Source organism: Mustela nivalis (genome assembly GCF_964662115.1).
Source record: "Mustela nivalis genome assembly, chromosome: 2".
NCBI classification, from domain to species: Eukaryota; Metazoa; Chordata; class Mammalia; order Carnivora; family Mustelidae; genus Mustela; species Mustela nivalis.
The window spans coordinates 104800466-104823506 of NC_139021.1; the positions used below are offsets into that span (position 1 = coordinate 104800466).

The 23041-nt window shown below is 44.5% G+C and overlaps 1 protein-coding gene and 1 long non-coding RNA gene across 10 annotated transcripts in view; one reads left to right on the forward strand and one right to left on the reverse strand.

The window, feature by feature from the left end:
- The window catches only part of MTR (5-methyltetrahydrofolate-homocysteine methyltransferase), a 107135-nt gene that overhangs the window by 33539 nt on the left and 50555 nt on the right, over positions 1-23041 (reverse strand). For all 8 annotated transcript variants that reach the window (XM_082721313.1, XM_082721311.1, XM_082721312.1 and 5 more), the window contains 6 exons: positions 12461-12640; positions 10379-10495; positions 9951-10091; positions 4158-4247; positions 2738-2890; positions 848-955 (listed from right to left, as the gene is read on the reverse strand). In XM_082721313.1, coding sequence (XP_082577439.1) covers positions 848-955; positions 2738-2890; positions 4158-4247; positions 9951-10091; positions 10379-10495; positions 12461-12640 — 789 coding nt within the window. The remainder of the gene's footprint in view (positions 1-847; positions 956-2737; positions 2891-4157; positions 4248-9950; positions 10092-10378; positions 10496-12460; positions 12641-23041) is intronic.
- Positions 16378-22907, forward strand: LOC309859973. 2 transcript variants are annotated; one of them, XR_014309064.1, is made up of 3 exons: positions 16378-16568; positions 21792-22023; positions 22442-22907. It is a non-coding gene; the product is annotated as an uncharacterized lncRNA (long non-coding RNA). The 2 variants fall into 2 exon arrangements; XR_014309065.1 differs by lacking the exon at positions 16378-16568 and adding an exon at positions 21556-21708.

Sequence of the window (23041 nt, forward strand, 5' to 3'; positions counted from 1 at the left end):
AGAACATAATCCTTAACTGCAAAAACGCTGTCTGACAAGTATTTAGGTGAGCAGTAAGGGGAGACGGAGGGAACAGAGGGAGAAGCTGGTGAGTGCACAGGTCCCATCAGAACCCAAACCACCATCTCAAAAGCCCAGGGCAGGGGCATTTTATCATAGTTTATTTTTTCAATACCATTGTGCTATGCACTGTGGGCATCCCTTCCCTCAAATAAATAAATGAATGAAAGAATAAATCATTTTTTTCAAAAGAAAAAAAAAGAAAAGAAAAAGCACACAAGGCAAGTGGGATTCTATGTCGGAGCCATTCACAAGCTCACATCAATATGAGAATTCAGAATCCTACAGGCCAAAGCTGGCTGAGCCTCACAGGCAGCTAAACAAGGTCAAAGCTTAATGATTTACTTTGGTGGTACAGCCAACAGGAATTAAGTTGGATCCAGAGGCAGTGCCAAGGACATTACCAGTATGCAGAGACAAATCAGGGAAGAGGTTTTCCAAAGCCAAATATCACTCAATTACCTCAAGGGTAGGGGCCTGGCTCTGTAGCTATAGTATGGAGCACAGTGCCCAGCACATAGCAGGAGTTCTGTAAATGGTGAGGAGAGGAATGAACGAACTTGATTTGAAACCATGGGCTCTGTCTGAAAAACTATATTCATATTAAAAACTCATAAAGCCACACTCAAAGGAAAATCCCAGGATATTCTGATACTTGGTCAAACAGATTATTGCTCGATTTCACCTTCAATGACAAGCATAGCCAAGACCGTGGTCCCTACCCCACCCCCCAAGTCTCTGAGATCAATTTCTCACAGGGCCCAGCAGCCTGGACAAAATGACTTGCCTCTTCTTCTTCTGTGCCAGCATGCATTTTATTTTCTTCTCTTTCTTTTTCCATGAAGGGAATAAGGTGGCCAACAGCCTTCTTCATGACTCGAGCTGACTTTATAACCTAGGAAAAACACATGGAGTCAGGCATCTTTACCTGACCCTGAATGGTTGTTAATGCCCGCTTGTGAATTTCAGCATCAATCAAGAATGCAAGTTTTGACCACTGAAGTCCACTTTTGACAGCAGATGAGATAAGGAACAAGTTCCTTGTGGAGAAAGACAATGAACAGGGTATAGCAGAAGGAAAATAAGACTAGGAACTGCACACTGTGATTTCTGTCTTAATTTTGTCTTTCTTTCTTACTTATTTTTTCTCAGCCTTGAAGACTGTCTATCACTTCTCCAAGTTCTAGGTATTCTTGTCCACCATGAGTCCTTTTTCAGCCTTCTCTTCTCGATCCCTAGTATTATAATCCACTTATAATTAAGGTTCCTGCTTAAGCAAGAATAGGGCCTTTTACAAAATTCATCAATGTATGCTAAAATTCACAGGTGGAAGTATGATGGGAAACAGGATATTTGCACAGTCTCCAAGTTTCTCTCTACAAGTAAATTCAGAGCGCAGGAAACCTAGCAGACACTGTTAACCAAATGAGCAGAGTTCATATAACCAGTAATGAGACACAGCAACATTCTGGAACTCTTGATATGATCCATGGAGAAGGGCACAGGATCACTTTTATTCTTGCCAAAAAATGAGCAAACACCAGACAAACTCAATCTCAGGGACAGTGTCCATAATAACTGTACTACTGTACTGAAGAAGGCAGGATAAAAAAGCATCATGGGATCTTGGAATACAAAGAAAACAGTAGTGGGAAAACCGGTGAAGTCCAAATGAAGTCCTTCTCTCACAGCATTACATCCATGTCAACTTCCAAGGGCTGCTAACTACACGAGGCTCCAGTAAAAATGCTCAGGTGAGGGGTAGAGGTTGGGGGAGGGATACAAGACATTTTTCAAACCACATTTGCAAACTGTCTCTATGCCTGATGTTAACTCAAAAACACCAAGTGAAAAATAAGTCAACACCATCAAGAACTAAGACTGAGGAACTGCCATGGGCTGGAGGAAATTACGAGGGCGTGACAACGAAACGTTCCTATCTCGAGTGTGGGGAGGATTTCACTGGTGCATGCATGTTAAAACTCATCAAGCTGTATCCTCTACATATGTGAACTTTGTCGTATGCTTATTATAAAACAATAAAGCTGTTTTAAAAAGGGGGTGAATGTTATGAAGGAAACAGGCAATTAACTAAGTATAGAATGAGTAATTAAAACAAACAGAAACCAAACTAGGGCCTTCACGTTTGTGTATGCCTCACAGTCCTAACCCTGACGACTCAAGAGAAGCTTGTTCACCGATATAGCCAGTTGCTCCTATAAATCAAAATGAGAGTTCTGGCTTTCTCGAAAGATATGACGTAATGTATATCACTATTTCAAATGGTGATGATTTGTTCAAAATACGTATCCTTAAAGATGATACTGGCTGGTAAATCAAAAGTGAATGCTATGAACTTCACACACATCTTGGGTTTTACTGTAACTTGAGGGAAGAGCAGATGGGTGTTGGGACTTAGGAGATGGGACACAGATCTATCATGCAGATCAGAATGCTAACAGTTTCTAGATGACCTCGAGCCAGCACTCACCCTCAAGACGGACCTTCCAGACACTCCTCCTGACACATTTAGAGAGAGAATGACCTGATCTCAAATGTCCACAAGCTCTTATCAAAATCAAAACTTGAGAAATACACCCGAACTTCCTATTAAAAGACAAAGTCTTCTTTTTTAGGTTGTAAAAACTACCCCTCCCCTTCCCCATCTTTTGCCAACCTGAGGTAGAAACATTTTTCCAGCTCCAAAAAGGTCACCAACAACTTTCATGCCATTCATCAGAGGCCCTTCGATTATATTCAGAGGCCGGGGATATTTTTCCTGGTTTAATCTGGCTTCCTCAGTGTCTTCAATAATGTGTTTTTCGATACCCTATTAAAAAAAAAAGTTAGAAAAAAAATCACATTAAAAATCGGCTTATATCCAAATAGCCAATCAAGAATGAATCATGGAAATGTTTAAGAGTACAGGTTTTGGAATCAGATTGCATGGGTTCAAATCCTGGTTCCTATCAGTAATCTAAGCAATTAATCAAGCCTCAGTTTCCTAAATTAAAATGTCACATATTTCCTGCCTCAGGTGGTTATTTTGAGGATTAAATGAAATGCCCTATGTAAAATGCTTAGCCAGGGGAACGATACAACGTTCAGTACTCAGTAAAAATGAGTTATCTGAGAGAGAAGGAATACCAGTAAGTAAAGTTCAAATTCATCATAAAATACACTTTTTGCATCTTAGTGGTTTGCAGAGTATACGTTATTAAAGATCTCCGGTGACATCAGCACGTTTTGTCACTATGAAGCTCCAAGGCGGCGGTGGGGGTGGGGGCGGGGGGGAGGATGACAATGGCCAGGACTCTGACATGAAGTTCAAACCCATGAAGCCTCTGCGGACTTCTCCAGCCTTTAGTGATCAAGCCCTAATGCCCCGTGTCCCCAGTTCAAGGACCCCTGGATGTGGCTGACATTGCACAACTTCAAATATATGAATCTCAAAAGTTTCAAGAAGTTAAAAGTTAAATTTGAGAGCCAAAAAAAGAGAAGTCTGAAATTTTCCAGACCACAAATAAGGACACTGAAGCTAAGAGATTATGTTGTCTAAAATCCCAATTATCAGGGTGCCTGGGTGGCTAAGTCAGTGAAGCACCTGTGGCTCAGGTCATGATCTCAGGTTCCTGGGATCGAGTTCCGTGTCCGGCTCCCTGCTCAGTGGGAAGTGTGCTTCTCCCTCTCCTTCTTCCCCTCCCCCACTTGTGCTTGCTCTCTCACTCTGACAAATAAATAAAATCTTAAAAAAAAAAATCCCAATTATCAGCAGAAGAGCCAGGACTTGCCTATTGATCAAAAGACAGCAACTTGGTCCAGGAGAGCGTTTCTCAACTTCGGCACTAAGGACATTGTGAGCTGAACAACTGTCATGTGGGGCCTCTCCCATGCGCTATGGGATGCCACAGCATCCCCAGCCACTGGATGCCAGGAACACCTCCCACCCCTTACTGTGACAACCAAAAATATCTCCAGACTTGGCCCACGGTGCCTTGGGGCTGCTCGAGGGACTGCCCCCTCCAGCCACCACAGGAGGCAAGCACGAGGTGCCTCCAGCCGTCGCTTCACACTCCCTCAGCGCTCCCACAACTCACCTTGACAAGGGCATACTCCAGGCGTTCTTCGATGGGGCCATTCCTCCACTCATCAGTCTGGACGACTTTCTTCCCTCCTTTGCCATGTGTCTGAGTTGAAATTAGGACAGACAGATGGGTATTAACAGGCCCTCATTGAACTATGTAGCAGCAAAATCCTATGCCTCATTCTTCTCCTATATGGCCAGAGCATAGCTGAGCATCCAGCATGAATTAAGGTCTCAATAAATGTTTGCGGGAAGCAGAGACAAGGAGAGGTATTTCAGGATTTAACCTTGTAGTAGAAGGACACAGCAAGACCCTGTTCTTCTTTCCCATAAGTTAACAACATCAAACAAAGGATTTCAAGGGCAGTAAGAGAAGCTCTTCCCCCCACGAGAAGGCCCTCGAGGGCCCACCACACACAGCATCATCACCCACAAATACACACAGAGAGCTGGTGGCCGGAGTCAGACGGCATGGGAGGGTGGGCATCCAAGAGTTGCAGGACACGCCTACGCCCTCAAGTACTTGGCACTTCCTGGGGGAGATGGAGGGGCTAGACACCAGAGAAGGCACATGCCAGGGGCTGAATGAGCAGATACCACAGACTATACTGCATGATCCAAACTGGACCCGGAACCTTGAGCACGAGTCATCATCACAAACCAGGGTGAAGAGACGTGGAAGAAGTCGATGGACTCAGCAAAGGGACAGAAAGTGCCATGACCACGGCCTACCAAGTGAACCACATGACCTCATCTGTTCTCTCCACGTCAACTGGTGGCATCACTCGCCCCAACTGAAAATCTACAGAGCATTCTTTAATACCCCGTCATTCCTCTCGTACAGCCACTCACCGAGTCCTAACCAACTACATCTCCTCTAAACTCCTCCCTGCCCTGTTTCCACGTTTACATGGTCCAAGCCACTAGCTGCTCTCAGTACCCATCCACCCCTCAACGGCAGTGTATCTTCTGTACTATAAACTAAACTAGAAACCAGAGGGGCAAATCTCATCACTCGACCCCCATGTGACAAGAGTCACTGGAAGGGTCCTGTTTCTCCTAGGATAGGTAACTTTTCCATGCCATAGACTCCTTTCCAAGGCTGCTCTCTGCCATGCGATGCCCCAACCTGGCTTTCCCTGATTGCTTCATCTTCTGCTATACCCAGCAAACTCAGCCACCACGAACACTTCCGTTCCCCACACTGTCACCCCTTTCACCTCTGGGCTTCCACCTTCATTCATGGGACACATGTTTAATTCAGCACCTCCTTCCATGCTGTCCCTGGCTAGATGCAAATGCCCCTGGCCCGGCAGGACCACCAGCTCTGCACTCCGACATCAGAGCCCAGCCTGGCTAAGTCCCACCTAGCTTTCACATCTCCCCTGACCCGCACCCCTCCTGGGAAGGCTGCCCCCGACCAACTCTACCTTTGTGTTCAGTGGCCCTCCTATGTGTTCTCACAGCATCGTGCACTCGCCCTACCCCAGCACCAACCACACTGGGTTACAACTGCCTCTAGCATTTTCATACACCTCACTCAACCGTAGACCCTGGAGGGGCCCATCTCTCTTACTGGTTCAATCCTCTATGCTTGGTGAAGTGAACAACACAGAACAAGACTTCAGGAAATACTAGCTGAGTGGTTTAATGCTGAACAAAATGATTTTCTAGAGCCATGTTGATGCAGGATAGTGGAGGCCAAGTCACAGAGCACCAGAAATCCATGCTATCGAATTTGGATTTAACCTTCCAGGCATTTGGGGGGGCAGAGCATGGAGTGCAGGACCAAATGCAAAATTCTGAAGCTGCAGAATGACAAAGCAGTATTTTTAAGAGCACCCCAAAAGGGGAGGAGATTTTAGTAATTGGTGATCAAGGCCTGGGCCACAGCGGTGGTGACAGGAAGGAAAGAAGACGACAAGCATAAGGACATTAAGTAATGGACAATGTGTTAGAACAGAAAGGAGGACGGACCCGGGAAGAGCCTCCAGAACTGCAGGGCTGGGGTGCTACCAGCAAGACTGATGGCACAAGGGTTCCTCCCCTACCAGCAAAACTAAAGCTGGTGACCTTAGAAGAATGAGTGGCGGCATTACTGCCCACAGCCGGGCAAAGGAAGCAACCTGAACGTGCGTGGGCGACGAGCAGATTCAGGAAATGCAGTAGCGACACATACAAGGTAATGCTATCTGGCCATAAAGAAGGACAAAGTCCAATCAGAGCCACATGGCATTGCGAAAAGAAAACCAAGAAGAGAGGAGGAAAAAAAGCCCTTCTAGCCCTTCCGAAGCTCATGATGCTCTGACGCCACATGTGCGACGCGCCGTGTGCCCTATTAGCCCACGCGCCCAGCAGCTCCTGCCGGCCCGACGGGGTCTGAGGATGAAAACAGTGGACAGGCTTCCAAACACTCTTGGAGGAAGGATCTGGCGAGTTCATGGGAAGCTCCCCAGCCCACCCTGGGGTGGGGGGTGGTCAGGACCTACGTGAGGACGAACAGTGGTCACTGGGGATCGGGGGAAGGCCACCAAAGGTTTCGCCCAAATGCTGGTGGCTGCTACCAACGCAAACTTCCCCACCCGATGAGCGTGCTTCAGAAAATCAAGACTTAAAAGGCACATTTGAAAGCTGCTATTTCAGGGGCACCTGGGTGGCTCAGTGGGTTAAAGCCTCTGCCTTCGGCTCAGGTCATGATCCCAGGGTCCTGGGATCGAGCCCCGAATCGGGCTTTCTGCTCGGCAGGGAGCCTGCTTTATCCTCTCTCTCTCTCTGCCTGCCTCTCTGCCCGCTTGTGATCTCTGTCAAATAAATAAATAAAATCTTTAAAAAAAAAAACTACTATTTCAGGAGTACCCTGCTTTCCAACTAGTTATCTGCGAGAAGGCTCTCCACGATTGAACTGCAAACTCTGCCCGGGGTGGGAGATGGGGACCCTGGGTGCTCGTCAGACCCAAGGCTACGGAGCAAACCCACCAACAGTCATGTCCATCTGGCTGTCCTTGTCTCTGTCACGACTGCTTGAGACCAGATTCCTTGTCAGAGGGTCCCCGTGGGGCTCTGTGCTTTGTTTCTGACACACAGAAAAGCTGGACAGGCACCAAGGGGAGTAAACTGCTCGAGAGAAAGACAAAGAAGAATATGAGGAAGATGAAGGCCAAAAAGGATCCAATAACTTTTCTCCCACAGAAGTATCAAGAATAGTCTCACAACTCAAGGTCATTCAGGAGTCACTGTATTCGGAGCAGAGATCCTTCCAGGCCAAAAGGGTCATGACCTCTATTAGGGTAATGCTTAATAAAGGAACTCCATGAGGAGAAAAAGAAAAAGAAAAAAAGTTCCATTTCCATGGAACTCCATGGAAATTATACAGTACCATAACACCTGGAACTTTTCATTACCAAAAATAATCTACTTATCACAGGTCAGCCTGCGCCAAATTTAAAATAATTATTTTTTAATAAAGCCATTAACTCCCCCAAAGTGGGATTAGAGAGTTTAGTAAGATCAGACACAAGATTCTTTCTACCTTTCAAGATTTTATTTATTTGAAAGAGAGCAAGGGAAGCAACAGAGGGAGAGGGAGAAGCAGACTCCCCGTGGAGCAGGGAGCCCGATGCAGGACTCAATCCCACCATGGTGGGATCATGACCTGAGCTAAAGGCAGATGCTTCACTGACGGAGCCAGGTGCGCCTCCACTTTTTCAATATGGATCACACAGGAAACTTGGGTGCAGACTTCAGCAAAAGAGATAATCATTCTCTTACAAAGAAAAAAAAAATCCTCACCCCGTATTTGTCTCTTAATTTCACTTCTTTTTATGTTCTATTTGCCCTTGGAATATCCTGAGAAACTGCTACTGAGCTGACCCCTCCTGGGGCTTATGGAAGTATGCCTGTTTTGGTTACTAATTCCCTAAATGGAGACAGAAGTCACTATGAATGTGGACAGCCTACTGATGGAGGGGTCAATGGTTTGTAATAAGTCCTTGTGGTTACATTAAGAGGGAGGAACCTCTCATATGATGGATTATTAAGCTCTCGATATCACTATTAAGATTTCCCTCAGTTTGGCTGTGTCCATCCTGGGGGCAAAATCTTTTGACAGCTCAGCAAGACAAAAACAAAAACTTGTAAAAAAAAAATGCTAACAGCGAAAAGACCCAAGAGAATGACTAACATAAAATACAAAGTCAGCAACACCTTAAATGAGAACAGTCTTCCAATGAAGGAGCCCAATTTTTTCCTACGTGAGGGAGTTGAGAGAAAACTGAAACCATGCTCTGCTGTGCGGGTTAAGAACTCTCTAGTAAGACTTCATGTTTATAAAAGCTGTGATGCCCTTCGGGCCTTCAAGAGAACCCCGCCTGAGTTATTATTCCACTGGGTGGAAGACAGGGGAAGAAGAAAATGGGGTAGTGTTCCACACTCAGGGGCTAAGTACTTTGTCATGAGCAGAAACAGCCCTGGAAAGAGGGGGAAAAATTCTAGAGACAGCTCTTGTGCAATGAGCCGAGAAGCAGAATGTGATTATATCTGCAATAATCAAGGCCTGAGACATTCTGTCCTGGGTCCATGAGAGAAGTCAGGAAAGTTTTTACGGAACAGGGAGGAGGGTCCTGTGCTCACACGCATGGTCTGATCTCCATCAGCCTTGCTGAGCCTATGGCAATTTCAGAAATTTAGATCTGGTCACCCATAAAGCTGATAAATCATCAATGTGGTTAATCGTAAACTGTCCTAGCCTTCTTCCAGAACACTCTAGCACTCACTCTGCGATGGAAGAGGACAAGTGAACATCTCTGCCAGTTATATTCAGATTTTAGCATGGAAAACATTAACAAAGGGGACAACATCCATGAAAGTGCTCTACCATTTTTCCCATGTGCTTCGCAAGACAAATGTCTTCATTTGCCATCGCTTTCTGAAATAAATTAAGAAGTTCTTTTCAGGTAAAAATTTCATCTCTCCTGAAAGAGAATTCCAGGAAGCAGTCCCATGACAGGTGCTTGATGCACCTGTAACTACGGACACACAGTAAAGGGGGAGACAAGAAACCGATTTTTTGAATTAACTATCATATTCTGGTTTCTATAGATCAAATGTGCATAGACCCCAAGCCTTGACCTACAGAACCCTGCCATGGATGGACCAGATCCCGACATAAACAAATGCAAGCACACTGCAATGGGTACCAGGAAGTAACACAGCCACACAAGGAAATGCAAAACAATTCTTTTAAATTATGAGGTAGAAAAATATCTCATGAAATGGAAAGATGTTCCAGTATAGAGTTACCAAAAAGCATCTAGAATAGAGCTCTGTTTTTGTAAATGTGTATCTGAGCACGAGTGTGTATGTAAGCATGGGTACACACAGCTGTGAGGACACAATCATTCTGAAAATAAACCAAAACCATGACTAGAAGGTCATAACAAAATCTCAACAGTGGTTAACTTTTGGTGGCAGGATTCTGAGTGACTTTTATTTCCTTTTTTAACTTACCTATATTTTGTAAATTTTCTAGAATTACTATGTGTTACTTCAGTATGGGACAAAATTAATTTTACAATTTCAGATACATTAAAAAAAAATTGACATTAGGATCCTGAGGCAGGCTCGTATGCCTCTGCTTCTGCTCCCTCACCCTTAACTAAAATGCCTTCTCTGGGGCTCTCTTCAGAAATCTTCAGGGACCCGACAACAGAACTGGATGCCTGCTCCTGCTCTACAACAGAGGTCAGGTAACTACGGGGGTGAAGTTCAAAGGCAGGTCAAGCACTCTTCAGAACACTTTCCTCTCTACCTGAGCATAGCGCAGGAGCTTCTCCGTGGCCTCAGGGTCTTTATTCCAGATGAGGTCTTCACAGAGTTGGAGAAGCTCCTTGTGGATATCATCATACACAGGCAGGTTTCCAGCATTCACTATCCCCATGTCCATACCAAACTAAGGGCAAGAAAGAGGGAGAAAATGAGAATTTCCAGGTATATGCTACATCAGAGGTCAGCAAACATTTTCTGTAGAAAATATTTTGGGCCATGGTCTCTGTCCCAGCTACTCGGCTCTCCAGCTGTCCCAGAAAAGCCACGAAGAACAACATACAAAGCATGAATAAGATGTTACCCACAGAGACTGGCAGCAGGCCAGACTTAGTCTGTAGGACAAAGTGAGCAAACCCCTCCCTGCCTTAAGTGAAAGTTGCTTTCAAAGGGCACACAGGTGTTCTACTGTACCTTGATTGCGTGGTAAAGGAAAACCCCATGCATTGCCTCTCGGATGGCTTCCATGCCGCGGAAGGAGAAGGACAAGTTGGAAAGACCTCCACTTACTCGGGCTCCAGGCAGGGTTTCCTAGCAAAAATTTTAAAATGTGCAAAGACTTCCCTGTTTTGCCAAAGCAACAATCCCATCCCTCAAGCTTTATATATCAGGGGGTAAGTAAAAAACATGCAGTCTGACATAATTCTGAGCTTCTTGTAGCCAGAGAGAGACCAAAAACTTGCCATATTATCGCATCACAAAAACACTGCCTTGCAGATAGTTTTTCCTACTAGACTCTGATCTCCCTGAGGGAAAATAAAAAATTCTGTCTTATCTCTGTTGATCTCTACAATGGGCCTGATGAGGCCATGGTACCTAGGGAGTGTGCCAGAAAGTATCTGCTGAATATATAACAGAGAAAGAACAACGCAGAGACAGAGAGTAGTCTGTCATTCAGTCAAAGGCTTCTCTGTAGCCTAAATTAACCAACTTGCTAATTCACCATAAACTTGACTAATTCTGAGAGGAAAGAATGAAACTGAGGTTCCCAGAACACCTCACGACAATGTCCAGCATTAGCACGCACCTGGGAACAAAAGGAACTTCCTGTCAGCTAAGATACAAAGCAGCTCAAGCTTTAGGGATACAGCTTGCCACACCTACTGCTGTGACCTGACCATCCCACGTCTCGGGTATATGCTATCAAGAAACCTGGGCATGTGCACCCAAGTTACACATACCAGAATGATCTCGGCAGCATTGCTCATACTGTCCCGAATGGGAAACAAACCAAATGTCTATCAACAGTAGAACAGTTAATTGTGGAAGAGTTACATGATAAAATGTTGTATGTTCATAAAAATTAACAAAATTCAGGCTACAACAGAGCTGAATTTTTTAAGTAAGTTTGGGTAAGCCAAAAAGGCGTGAGAATCTTGAGACTCTAATTTATATGAAGCTCAAAACTGGCCAAACTAAGCCGTACTGTTTATACAGCCGCATCTCAGTATTTGGTAGTTATATCGTATAAAGTCACCGTGAACAATGAACTTGCGAATACTGAGAACCACCATTCCTCAGGGGAAAAACAGTTATGCTTCTGTGAACCCCTGGTCACACAATTTTCATCTACTCATCCAATACAGAAACTTGTTTTATGTGTTCTTCTGTGTAAAGACATCTTGTTTAACAAATACTACTAACTCACTAGTACTAAGCTCATGGCCAACTGGCTCTCAACCACTAAGGTCTAAACAAAGCTTTTATAACCGCAAACAATTTATCTGTAAGGCTCGTCCAGGCCTTCCTGCAATCAGGAACCTCAGAAGGCACTTGAGCTCTATACTTGGGGGCCATTAAGACAGAAAATAAACTACAAGGAAAAGCTCAAAACTGAAAAACATGGCACTACACAGACCATTCACTGGACACTCGTTCAAAGACTGAGAACTGAAACAAGCTGCGGAGTCTGTTGACCTCTCCTGGGAACACGGTGGTTAGGTCATTCGAATTTTCATCTGTCTGCTTGTGGGTATGTACACAAATGATTGCAAAAGCACCAAGAGTATTGATTTCGGGGGTCACAAACTTTAGCAAATAGGTGAATTTACAAATACAAAAACCATGGATAATTCAAAGTGTATGTAAGCGATAAAATGATAAAGAAAAGAAACAAAGCATTATCATAAAACAGGCTGATGATTCCAACACAAAATTCAGAGTTGAGGGTGTAATCTGACAGGGAGAGTCACAGGGGCGCTAGGCATGTTCTGTTTCATGACCCAAGAAAGCTATTATGTGTTTCATAATTATTTATTATACCTATATTTTTTATATATTTTCTCCAGTATCTACGTTCTACTTCATAGCATAAAACATCACATCAAAGAAAAATAATAATGGGCCCTAAATTTCAGAAAACCAATTTTCTACCTAAGAGTAAACTGTCAACATTCCCAGGCAATAAACAGGTATGTCAGTTCAAACTATTCACTGGAGCCATGAGATAAATTTGAGTGGTGTCCTGAGTAGAAGAGAGAAAATATCCATACTTACTTTAATGATTTTTGTTGCGTGGATAAAATTAACAGCATACAAGTTGTGCTCTTCCATCCCAGTACCAATGGTGAGGATGTTAGGGTCAAAGATGATGTCATTTGGATTAAAGCCCAGTTTTTTCACGAGTAGGTGGTATGCCCGCATGCACACTCTGATTTTGGTGTCTGTTTCTGTCGCCTGGGGAAGGAGCAAAGGATGTAATTTGAAATAGAAAAATGAAGTGTTATTTATGAAAACAGAAGCACATTTCACTTTTCGAAGGCACTTAACTATCAATGCTTGGATTTCATAGAAATCCAAACGCCAAGCAGCCTCTCAGCATTTATCAAATTATCTCAGAGGAGACGGTTTAAAGTCACTTCGTGTTTTCATCCGCACAACAGCTACACTGCTTCTGCGAAAATCACACCTTACACACACAGATGGGTAGATGAATTCACAGGCTTCGTAAAAAATACACACATGTTAAGGAACAATTAATAAATGAGCACCCTTCCTGTCCTGATCTGCCCGCAGTATGTCACACCTCACTCAGGCGACACTACCACAGGCTTCTTGAGCTTCCTGCTCTGATATCCCACAAGGATTCCAGGATATGCCCCCAGCTTCTTCCCAGCCCTCCCCAAAACAAACTAATTAACGTAGACCTCAAGCCATCAATGGAAATTAGTACTGCTCTTCAAAATAATGACACTGCAAGGCAAGGAACTGACTCCAGCAAAGACTGAAACTCCCAGTCCCTCCCCCTCATCCTTGGAATCAGGGCCCACATCTGCAGTTTGATTTCCTCCTATTTGCCGCTCCTCTACTCTACTCTCCACCATGCTCCTCTGACTTTCCTGAAACCTGCCAAGCCCCTCCTACCTTAGAGCCTTTCCATTTACTGCTGCCACTGCTCAGGACAGGCCAGGACGTGGCTGCATGGCACACATCACTCATGTCTCTGCCCAGATGGCTCTTCCCAGTAAGGCCTTCCTCACTCACCGGCTCCAACCAGCCCCTCTGCCATTTTGCCTGCTTCCTCTGTCTTCTTTAAGGTACCTCTCTTTCTAGAACTTGAATTTATTTGGCAACTTATTTTTTATCTGTTTTATTATTTATTATTACCTTGTTGAGCCAGAATGCCCATCTTGCTCCATCCCCTAAGCCTAGAGTCACGTGCCTGCCTAGGGTGGCACCCAATTCCATTCACTGAATGAAAGAACGCATGCTGCTTTTACTCACTTTCTGAACTTTGTCAAGGAGACTTTCAGATCAAATTTACAATCTCAACCCAGGGCTTCCATAACAAATTACATTCTGAGTGATTTCTTGTATAAATATAAAATCTGGGGCACCTGGGTAGCTCAGTCAATTAAGCATCTGCCTTCAACACAGGTCATGATCCCTAAGTGCTGGGATCGAGTCCCGCATCTGGCTCCCTGCTCAGCCGGGAATCTGCTTCTCCCGCTCCCTCTGCCCCTCCCCCACCTCATGTTCTCCCTTCTCTGTTCTCTCTCAAATAAGTAAATAAATAAATACTCTTTAAAAAAACCAAATCTGAAGAAAAACTGAACACTTGCTAGCACTAGAGTGGCTCCAAAAAACTAAGTCACATACAATTCTGAACAGACGTGCAAAATGTTCCGGAAAAGTGGCCAAGACCACTGAACTGCGTGTTCAGTTTCCAAACTGACTACTTTGAAGGAGGGAGCCGGTGGCTGGAAGTGGATAGAGTGCATGGGGAAGACTCAGGTCCTGTTTGCACACACTGACCTCCCAGAGACAGTTCTCCAGGCAAGTGTACAGATAGGGAGACACTGCTGTAGCTCCGGGTTTATAGGGAGGCCCCACCTTCCAGAAAAAGACACAGTAGTCAAATTACACGAAAAGCTCACTCTTACACATAGGCTTCCAACAAGCTCACCTACTCTGGTATCCGTTCAACTGTTTCCTTCATTCTCCAATGTCTCCCTGCTTCCCGCAGCTGGTGGGGTTAGATTCTGCCTGGTGGGGTCAGTGCCCCTGGGGCGTAGCAAACTAAAGGGCCAAGGGAGAGGGTGACAGGAGTGGGCTCTGTGGCCCTAATGCTCCAAGCTTTAGGCAAGGTGGAAAGCTCTCTCATCTTCCTTAACTAAATTTCTTTAACAACCTACTTACTCCTTCAGTGAGAGTAACAAGGTTAAGTAAGAACAAGATGTGGGCCCACAAGAAAGCAGTCACCCAGGGATGCCTTTAGTCTTCAACTTCGGTTCACCCTTCACCAGTGAGCCATGTGAAGATTCAAGGTTCCAGGTTCAGTGGCCTGGCTGAGATCCCTAAGAGAGAAGGTACAGGGGTTTGGGCCTACAGCAGCTACTAGAGCTTCCTAGAGCCTAGTTTGGTTGGTAGGTCAAGAAATCAAGGTCCTGCTCATTTCTCCAAGTCACAAAGGACACCTGGTCTCGTTTGGCAGGCCACGTATGCTCTGTATAGGCGAGCAGGAGAGTCCAGCCACCACACAAGCCACAAGGAGGAGGGTCCTCCCAGGACAGGAATCCTTTCATAGGGCCGGAACAGAATCACCAACTATCAGGCCCAGAAGGATGGGGCCTTGTCAGATTGTTCCTGTAGCACCTAACAGAGTGCCTATCACGTTAACAGACACACAACTCCTGCTGCCGGATGAACAAAAGAATCTCAGAATGAACAGAGTTTCAGGGGACAGGCCTCTGCCAGGAGCAGGTCATATCACATTAGATTTGCCAACTTTTTCTTTGTTGGGCTCCTCGGCTAGGGTTAGGAGATACACCCATCGGTGAGGCTTAGTCATGCCTGAGGATCCCACAGACCCGAAGAGAGGTCCACGAAAGCACAGAATGGAAGCCTTCCTCTACTCGCAAGGGCTCTCAACATAGGTGCACGTTATCACTGGAGGGCTTCTTGCTTGTGTCCTAACACCTGGACCGCACCCTAGACCCAGACAGACCAGGATCTTGAGAAGAGATGTAAGCAACAGCATTTTTAGGAGTCCCTAATGCTTCTAACATACAGACGGGATGGAGGCCAGGTCAGTGAGGCGCCACCTTCTCAGGTGAAGCTGTAAGAAAACCTGAGAGACGACACCACAAATCTGGGGATCACGACGGAATAAATACCTTTTATGATTCTACGATTTACCCAGTTTACTCTTGAGCTTCAGAAAGTTAGACAGCCACCAGCAAGTAGAAGCTTTAGTTAAGAAATCCAACCGCCAGGCTTTGCCAGAATACCACACTCCGGGAAAAAAAAGATAAACTTAAGACAATTTCTGATTGACTCATCAAGGTGGATACTGGGAGGAAGAGAAAGAAAAGGGGGAAGATACTGAGATCCTGCAGGAACACAGCCTGACAAGGAACAGGGAAAGCACCAGACCAATTACGAGGTAGATTAAAGGTTCCAATGAGCTTCACATGGGAATGTGCTTCACATGGGCCAGGGAACACCGTAGGAGGCCCATTCTGCTGCCACCAGGTCCCCAACAGCAGTGACGGAAAGGGACGTCTGTGCCACCATCAGGAGGGCACCGACAAGTCAGAAGGAAAAATGCTGAATAGATAATTAGATAAATAGATTTAGAGCAGAGTAGGAGAGTGAGCTGGGGTCACCGGAAAGCAAGGCCAACCTGGAATGCCCGTTGGTTCGCTCTCCACCTGAAAGAGGGAAGTAGCGCCCCGGCACAGTTCACATTCCAGCAGGGACTCTGGGAAGCAGGCAGGAACAGACATGATGCTGGACAGGGAAAAGAGCCTGAGATGTGCTCTCCACACTGTGCTCACAGCAGGGAGGAGAAAAGGGTCTCAGTTGTAACCACTGGTGACACAGCAAATGAGGAAATCAGAAACCAGGCTTATTTGCATGGTCACCATCGTGATCCTACCCATGTTTTTTTTTTTTTTTTCCCTAGAAACCTCAGGCAGAGGCTGCTTGCTGCAAAACCCTACTCAGAAGTGCCCAGGTGAAGAAGCACCATACCCTAACGGGGGTACATGACTCCATTCAAATCTTCTCTTTCATGAAGAGGAATGCCAGGCATGTTCTGGGAAGTCAGGAGCCTGAGCTGAGGAGAGACGCCAACTGTAGGCTGAGCTGTTATTCTTGTGAGGTCAGTGACCATCCCAGGCTCCGTGGGGGTCTTGGGACTGAGTGCCTGCAGGTCTCCTATCCCTCACATACCTCACAGACCTCCTCCAAAGGTAATCTAGAGAAGTCTCTTTCTTACAAAGAATATAAGATCTGGGGTGCCCAGCTGGCTCAGTCAGAGGACCATGCAGCTCTTGATCTCGGGGTTGTGAGCTGGAGGCCCATGCTGGGTTTAGAGATTACTTAAGTAAATAAATAAACTTTAAAAAATAATATATGATCTGTAGTCCATCTCATAAGGCAAGGCCCAAGAACAGAAATAATCATGTAAGCTTAGCCAGGGAATGGGGACCTCTCTAGAGCCACTAAAAAAGAGGCACCTGAAATGTAGAAATATAGGTCGGATTTTCAGAAGGTCAGAGGAGAACATATGAGAATCAGCTCCTGGGTGTGGGCCAACTGCCTTTAACAGGGTAAAAATAAAGGGAATGTTAAAAACTATTACTTCCATTTCCTAGAACTATTTATGATACCATGGTGCATATTTTCCTGGAATTCCCTGGAATTCAACTGAAAAACACTATCAATTTATCTAAATTCAAAAAAGAGGCCATTAGCAAATAAAAATCTAAAAAAATCACTACAGGGGACGCCTGGGTGGCTCAGTTGGTTAAGCAGCTGCCTTCGGCTCAGGTCATGATCCCAGCGTCCTGGGATCGAGTCCCACATCGGGCTCCTTGCCCTCCGCAGGGAGCCTGCTTCTCCCTCTGACTCTGCCTTCCACCCTGTCTGCCTATGCTCGCTCTCGTTCACTTTCTCTCTGACAAATAAATAAATAAAATCTTTTAAAAAAATAAAAATTAAAAAAATTAAAAAATCACTACCAAAGGAAAAATATTTACGAAAGGAAAAATCATCCAACCACCATCACAACAACAAAGCAACACAAAATACCTGGGAACGTTCTTGAGATTTCCTATTTAAGAACAACTATAAAACCTGATGAATAGTAAATGGAAAGACATACCATGCTCCTGTATGACGACCCTGAATATTGCCAAGATAGCATTATTTTTAGGTTAGGGTTAATGAAATTTTAATCAATATCTCAATGGGGCTTTATTTCTCCATAAATTGGAAAATTACTTCTCAAATCATTTTAACATAAGAAAATGTGTTGAATATTATGGATGCATTTACAGAATACTGATTGTTCTTTTATACAGTCTGCACAGGCGCAAACAAAAATGATACAGCCCATTCTATCATGTGATAATTATACCAAGAAATCTTACATTATCAAAAATTATCATACAAAATAATAATTTCAATTAGAAAAGGAAAATTAAACGAGTAGGAATAAAGTTACTTTCCCATAGAACTCTCAATGATAAAGGTGTTGAGTATTTTGTTAGAGTTAAAACAACAGGCGGAGGCTGGGGGAGGCCCCTGGGCGGCTCAGTCAGTTAAGCATCCAGTTCTTGACTTCCGCTCAGGTCATGATCTCTCGTTGGGAGAGAGAGCCCTGCACTGGACTCCACACTCAGCAGAGAATCTGTTTAGAATTCTCCCTCTCCCTCTGCCCTTCCTCCCGCTTGTGTTCTCTCTCTCGAAATAAATAAATAAAATCTTAAAAAAGAAAATAATAGGTGATCAAAACCACTAACATCAAGAGAAGACAGAGAAATGCTTCCTTGTTCGCCCTTTATTGCAGAAGTTCCAGGGCCAGTCCCCTCTGCCACTGATGGCTGAGCTGGCAGTTTTCATTGCAACACAAATCAAAAACGTAAACTGAAATCAGCGACCAGGTAGTGCAACAAAAGCAGGCATGAGTTCCTCGGCTCTGCTCAGGTGCAGCGGTGGTTTCCATCTGAGAGAGCTGCATTCTCCTAAGAAGCAACCGTGTCATGCACGCAAAGTGAATTCTGGTTCTTAACTGACTGTTACACCCAAAAGCGTGGCAAGAGCTCATCGACAGAAAACATGCCTTTATAACCCAAAATATCTGGGTTGTTGGTTTCTGAGCTTTTTTGCAAATACGTGAATTTTTTTGTTTTGCTCTTTGTAATTTGGCTCTTTATAACTGCTCACCACAATCCTTCAGTGAAAGTTTAGGTCTACAGTCATATAGAAAAATTATTTTATAATAGAAAAAATAGCGTTTAAAAGGGACCTTCAAGGGCGCCGGGGTGGCTCAGTGGGTTAAAGCCTCTGCCTTTGGCTCAGGTCATGATCTCAGGGTCCTGGGATGGAACCCTGCATCAGGCTCTCTGCTCAGCAGGGAGCCTGCTTCCCCCCAACCCCCCGCAGGCCTCCCTTACTTGTGATCTGTCAAATAAATAAAATATTTTTAAAAATTAAAATAAAATAAAAGGGATCTTCAGTTTTACCACCTTACTCTAGCAATTCCTTCCCTTTACAGCATTTTCTGCCTGTCTTTATCAAGTGTAGTTTTTACGTAGTCATATACACAGTGTATATATAATTTTGGTTTTATATTTTTATTTACATTTTATAACCACTGTCATCCTGCTCCATAATCTTCAAAATTAAATCTGAATACTCTGAATAATATTCTAACAGAATGATGTAATCTAAGTCAGCATTTCCTCCAGTTGGGCATTTAGGTTGGTTTTTATTTCAGTAAAGCTGATGAAAAATCTTTGCATATATAGCATTCTTACGCTGTTGAATTCTTTTATTGGGATAATTTCCCAGAAATGAGATCATTAGCACAAAGGGTAGGAACATTTTTATGTCTCTTGGCAGGTATTATAGTGTCTTTCAAAAGGACCGTCTATGCTCTAGAATGAATAAGCTTTCTATTTACTACTGCTGGACCAGCACAGATCTTGATCATTTTTAAGTTTGCTTCTACTAACTTAGTATAGATAAAACACTACCTTAATATTGCTCTAATGTGCACTCTTTCATAACTAGCAAGTTAAAATTTTTTTCCCTACACTTGCTTTTTCTTCATAATCACATTCCAATCTAAATTGGGAAGGCCTGTTCTCAGACAGGATCAGACACTATGCAGTGCTAACAGATAAAGCATGGGGATTATACAGAACTTGGAAACATGCAAAAGTCTGCACACTGGCAGAGCAGGAATCCAAACTTGGCTCTGGCATGTCCTAGCCATTTGACCTTGGCTCACTGTAAAATGGGATGACAGCTACCCCAGCTGGCCGCTAAGAGGACTGAGATCCCCCCTGCTGGTGGTTTTCAATTAGAGTATACATCCCCTCCATGGCTTTAAAATTCCTGAAGCTAGATTTAAGAAACGAAACAAATGAGCAAAGGAAAAAAGAGAGAGGCAAACCAAGAAACAGACCCTTAATTACAGAGAATTAACTGATGGTCACCGGAGGGGGGGGCTGGGGAGATGAGTGACACAGTGCTGGGTTGGGACGAGCAGCAGGTGAAGGAGAGGACTGGTGGATCGCCACACTGCACACCTGAAATTAACGTCCCACTGTGTGCTAACTATAGTGGAATTTAAAATTTGAAAAAAAAATTAATGAAGTCAGGTCTCACCACCAACACCCCGCAGGAGTGTTCCTGCCTCACACTCCTAGTGAAGTAGCACAGACAGGCAAAGCTCACAACACTGCATTCTCTTTCTCAGAGCTGACCTTGCTTGCTAACTTCTCTGAGAAAACAGAAGCAATTATGGACTCCCACCAGCACACCGCCCGGGGTGCCTCTTTCACTCCGCCTTCTCTCCCGACATGGGAGCGAACTGCATCCCGCTCCGCTACCATGCTCACTGCTGGCCCCCTCCAACTACAAGGTCACGGACCTAGCAAACGCCCCCTTTCTCTGGTGCATCAGTTCTTCCCCCTCTCTCTCTACCAGATCATTCTCATCATCAGCTTCTGGACACAGACTATCACATCACTCATCCTCCCTCTCTCTCTCTTTCTCTCTCTTACACACACACACACACACACACACACACACATTCCCTTCCTTAACTTCTTAGCCATCTCTAGTTTCCACACTATTTCTCTGTTCCCTTCTACAGCAAAACGCCTCAGAAAAGGCTGTTTACACCTGCTGCCTCCAGTTCTCCTAGTCCCTCTTGAACCCACTCCAATTGGGCTTTCATCTCCTTGGAGACTGTACAGCAATATCATAAACTACCCCATTTCTAAATACTAATAAATTCTTTGTCTCATCCAACTTCATCTACCACAGCTCTTTAAAATAGCTCCTCATGCCTTTCTCGAAGCTTGTTCTTCTCTTGGCTTCCAAGTGAACCCTGTCTTCTGGTTCCTCTCCTGCCAAAGAGGCTGCTCTTCCTCAAATTCTTCTTCTGATGATGGTGTCCCTTTTTCTCCCCAGCCCCAAGCACTGCAGCTCCAAGATGCCATGGTCCCAGGACCTCTGCTCTACAGTCACCTCCCTGCTTTAAATCCCATCCAGGTACAAAGTTATTCCCAAGTTTATCCACATATATCTATATGGGTCAGATGATGTGTGTAATCTGTGTTTTCTGTTTCTTACTCCCTTTGCCCTTGTTTATCAACTAAACAAGGACAGAGACTATGTTTTTCCCTGCTATCTCCCCAGGACCTGGCATGCACCAGGTGCTCAAGATATATTTGAAAGAATTAAGGCTGGCATCTGCTTCCATCAAACAATAACAGATTTCCATATCAATTTTTAAAAGAACACTTGGATAACAGCAACAACAACAACAACAACAAAAAAGAGCTCCTGGCAAAAGAAGAAAGACTCAGCAGAGGATTTGGAGAATAAATGTAGGTGCAGAAATCTCACACTGAGCAAAGCAAAATGCTAGAGCTGAAAAAACAGGAAGGAAAAGCAAATTAGGCAAGCTTTCCAAAACATCTAGTATCTGAATGCCGCACATGTCAGAAGAGAAGAAAAAAACCACTCCAGAAGACTTGCCACACTGTGGTCACAAGTTTCCCCAATGAAAGGGCCCAGTGACTGCCCAGTGACGATGAGATGGCTCATCATCAAGTGATTTCAGAACACCGTGGACACAGAAGGTTCAAAAAGCATCCAGAAAATGGGAAACTAAATAGGTCTTGCAAAAAAGAACCACAGGTTCGAAGAGCACCATGGAAACTAGAAAACAATTCAAAATGATTTCAAGCTTGTACCTCTGAGACCCATACAATTATCTAGTAAGTGTCCAAGTAGAATACAGCCACTTTCAGACATGTAAGATTTCAAAAATATTTACTGTCATGTTTTCTTTCCTGGGCAGCTGACAGAGGACACACTTGACCAAATAAGAGATTAAGCCTAGAATGAGGACCTTATGAGATCTAAAAACCCAAGACAGGGGCGAGAAGAATCCCTGGGATGATGGCTGAGGGGCCAGCTGGGCAGCTGGCCTACAACCTTCCAGACTGTGTCAGAAGAGAAGGAGGGAGATTCTTCAAGAAATCAAAATGGCCGTCTACTGAGCGCGCCAGGACAGGCTGAACATTGGAAAGGTACACAAGCATGGGGTACTCTGAACTAACAATCTGTTAAGAAACAAGGCAGACAGAAGTCCTGCTCTCAGGGTGCAGGAAAGGACAAGGAGCTGGCACACACTGTCTCAGCCCGTACGCTGCTCAGTGATACGGGCACTGAAAATAGTTACAACTAAAATTAACTATATTGGGAGGGTGGGGGGAGTAAAAAAAAGATGTGTGAAGTGGGAGGAGCTGAGAGTAAAAACACCAAATCCGTCGCCACTACAGAGGCAATGAGTAACAGCCGACACTGGGATTTGGAGATAAGGAGGTAAATGCTTCACGGAGAGGATCACAAAGTTGAGGCAGGTGCATCTGGGAGTCTAGAGGGCTGCGGGCTTCTGTTTTCCATTAAGAGCCACACAGAACTATTGGTCTCTGTAACTCCCCACAGGGACATCCAAGAGAAAAATAAAAATTGTATCAAGAGGTCCCACCACATTGAACTACCAGAGGAGGAGGGCTGGGTACCAACGTTGCAGAAGCACGATTTAACAGCGTGGGCCCCCAGTGTTTCACGTGCACACCCTTTGACCTAGCAGCCCCGCTTCCAAGAACAGATGAGGACAGCCACAGCACAGGGGTAAAGGGCTGAATGAATCAGCATATTTGCTGATCGCATTTATTCTACTAAAAAAAAAGAAACAACTGTCACTTCACTGTGCTGAAGAAGAGCAGATCTCGGCTCAAACCCTAGCAACTACTGCTTGCTACCCGTGTGACAACAGGGACTCAAGTGCATGCAATACAAAAATAATAATCATACACACCCAACGTTTATACGTTGGGAGGAAAAGCTGATTTAATATGTGAACTGTGCCTGCTTGGTATGAGTAAAAAGGTGCAATACCTGTTCATTATCAAAAGTCCCTTTTCTGCACATTTCTGGATTATCTGAATTTCTCTTCTGATGAAAATACATCTTTTGTACAAATACAATAACCCTTTAGTTAAAAACAGTTTTATTGTAAAAATACAAAAAGCAGAGAAAGAA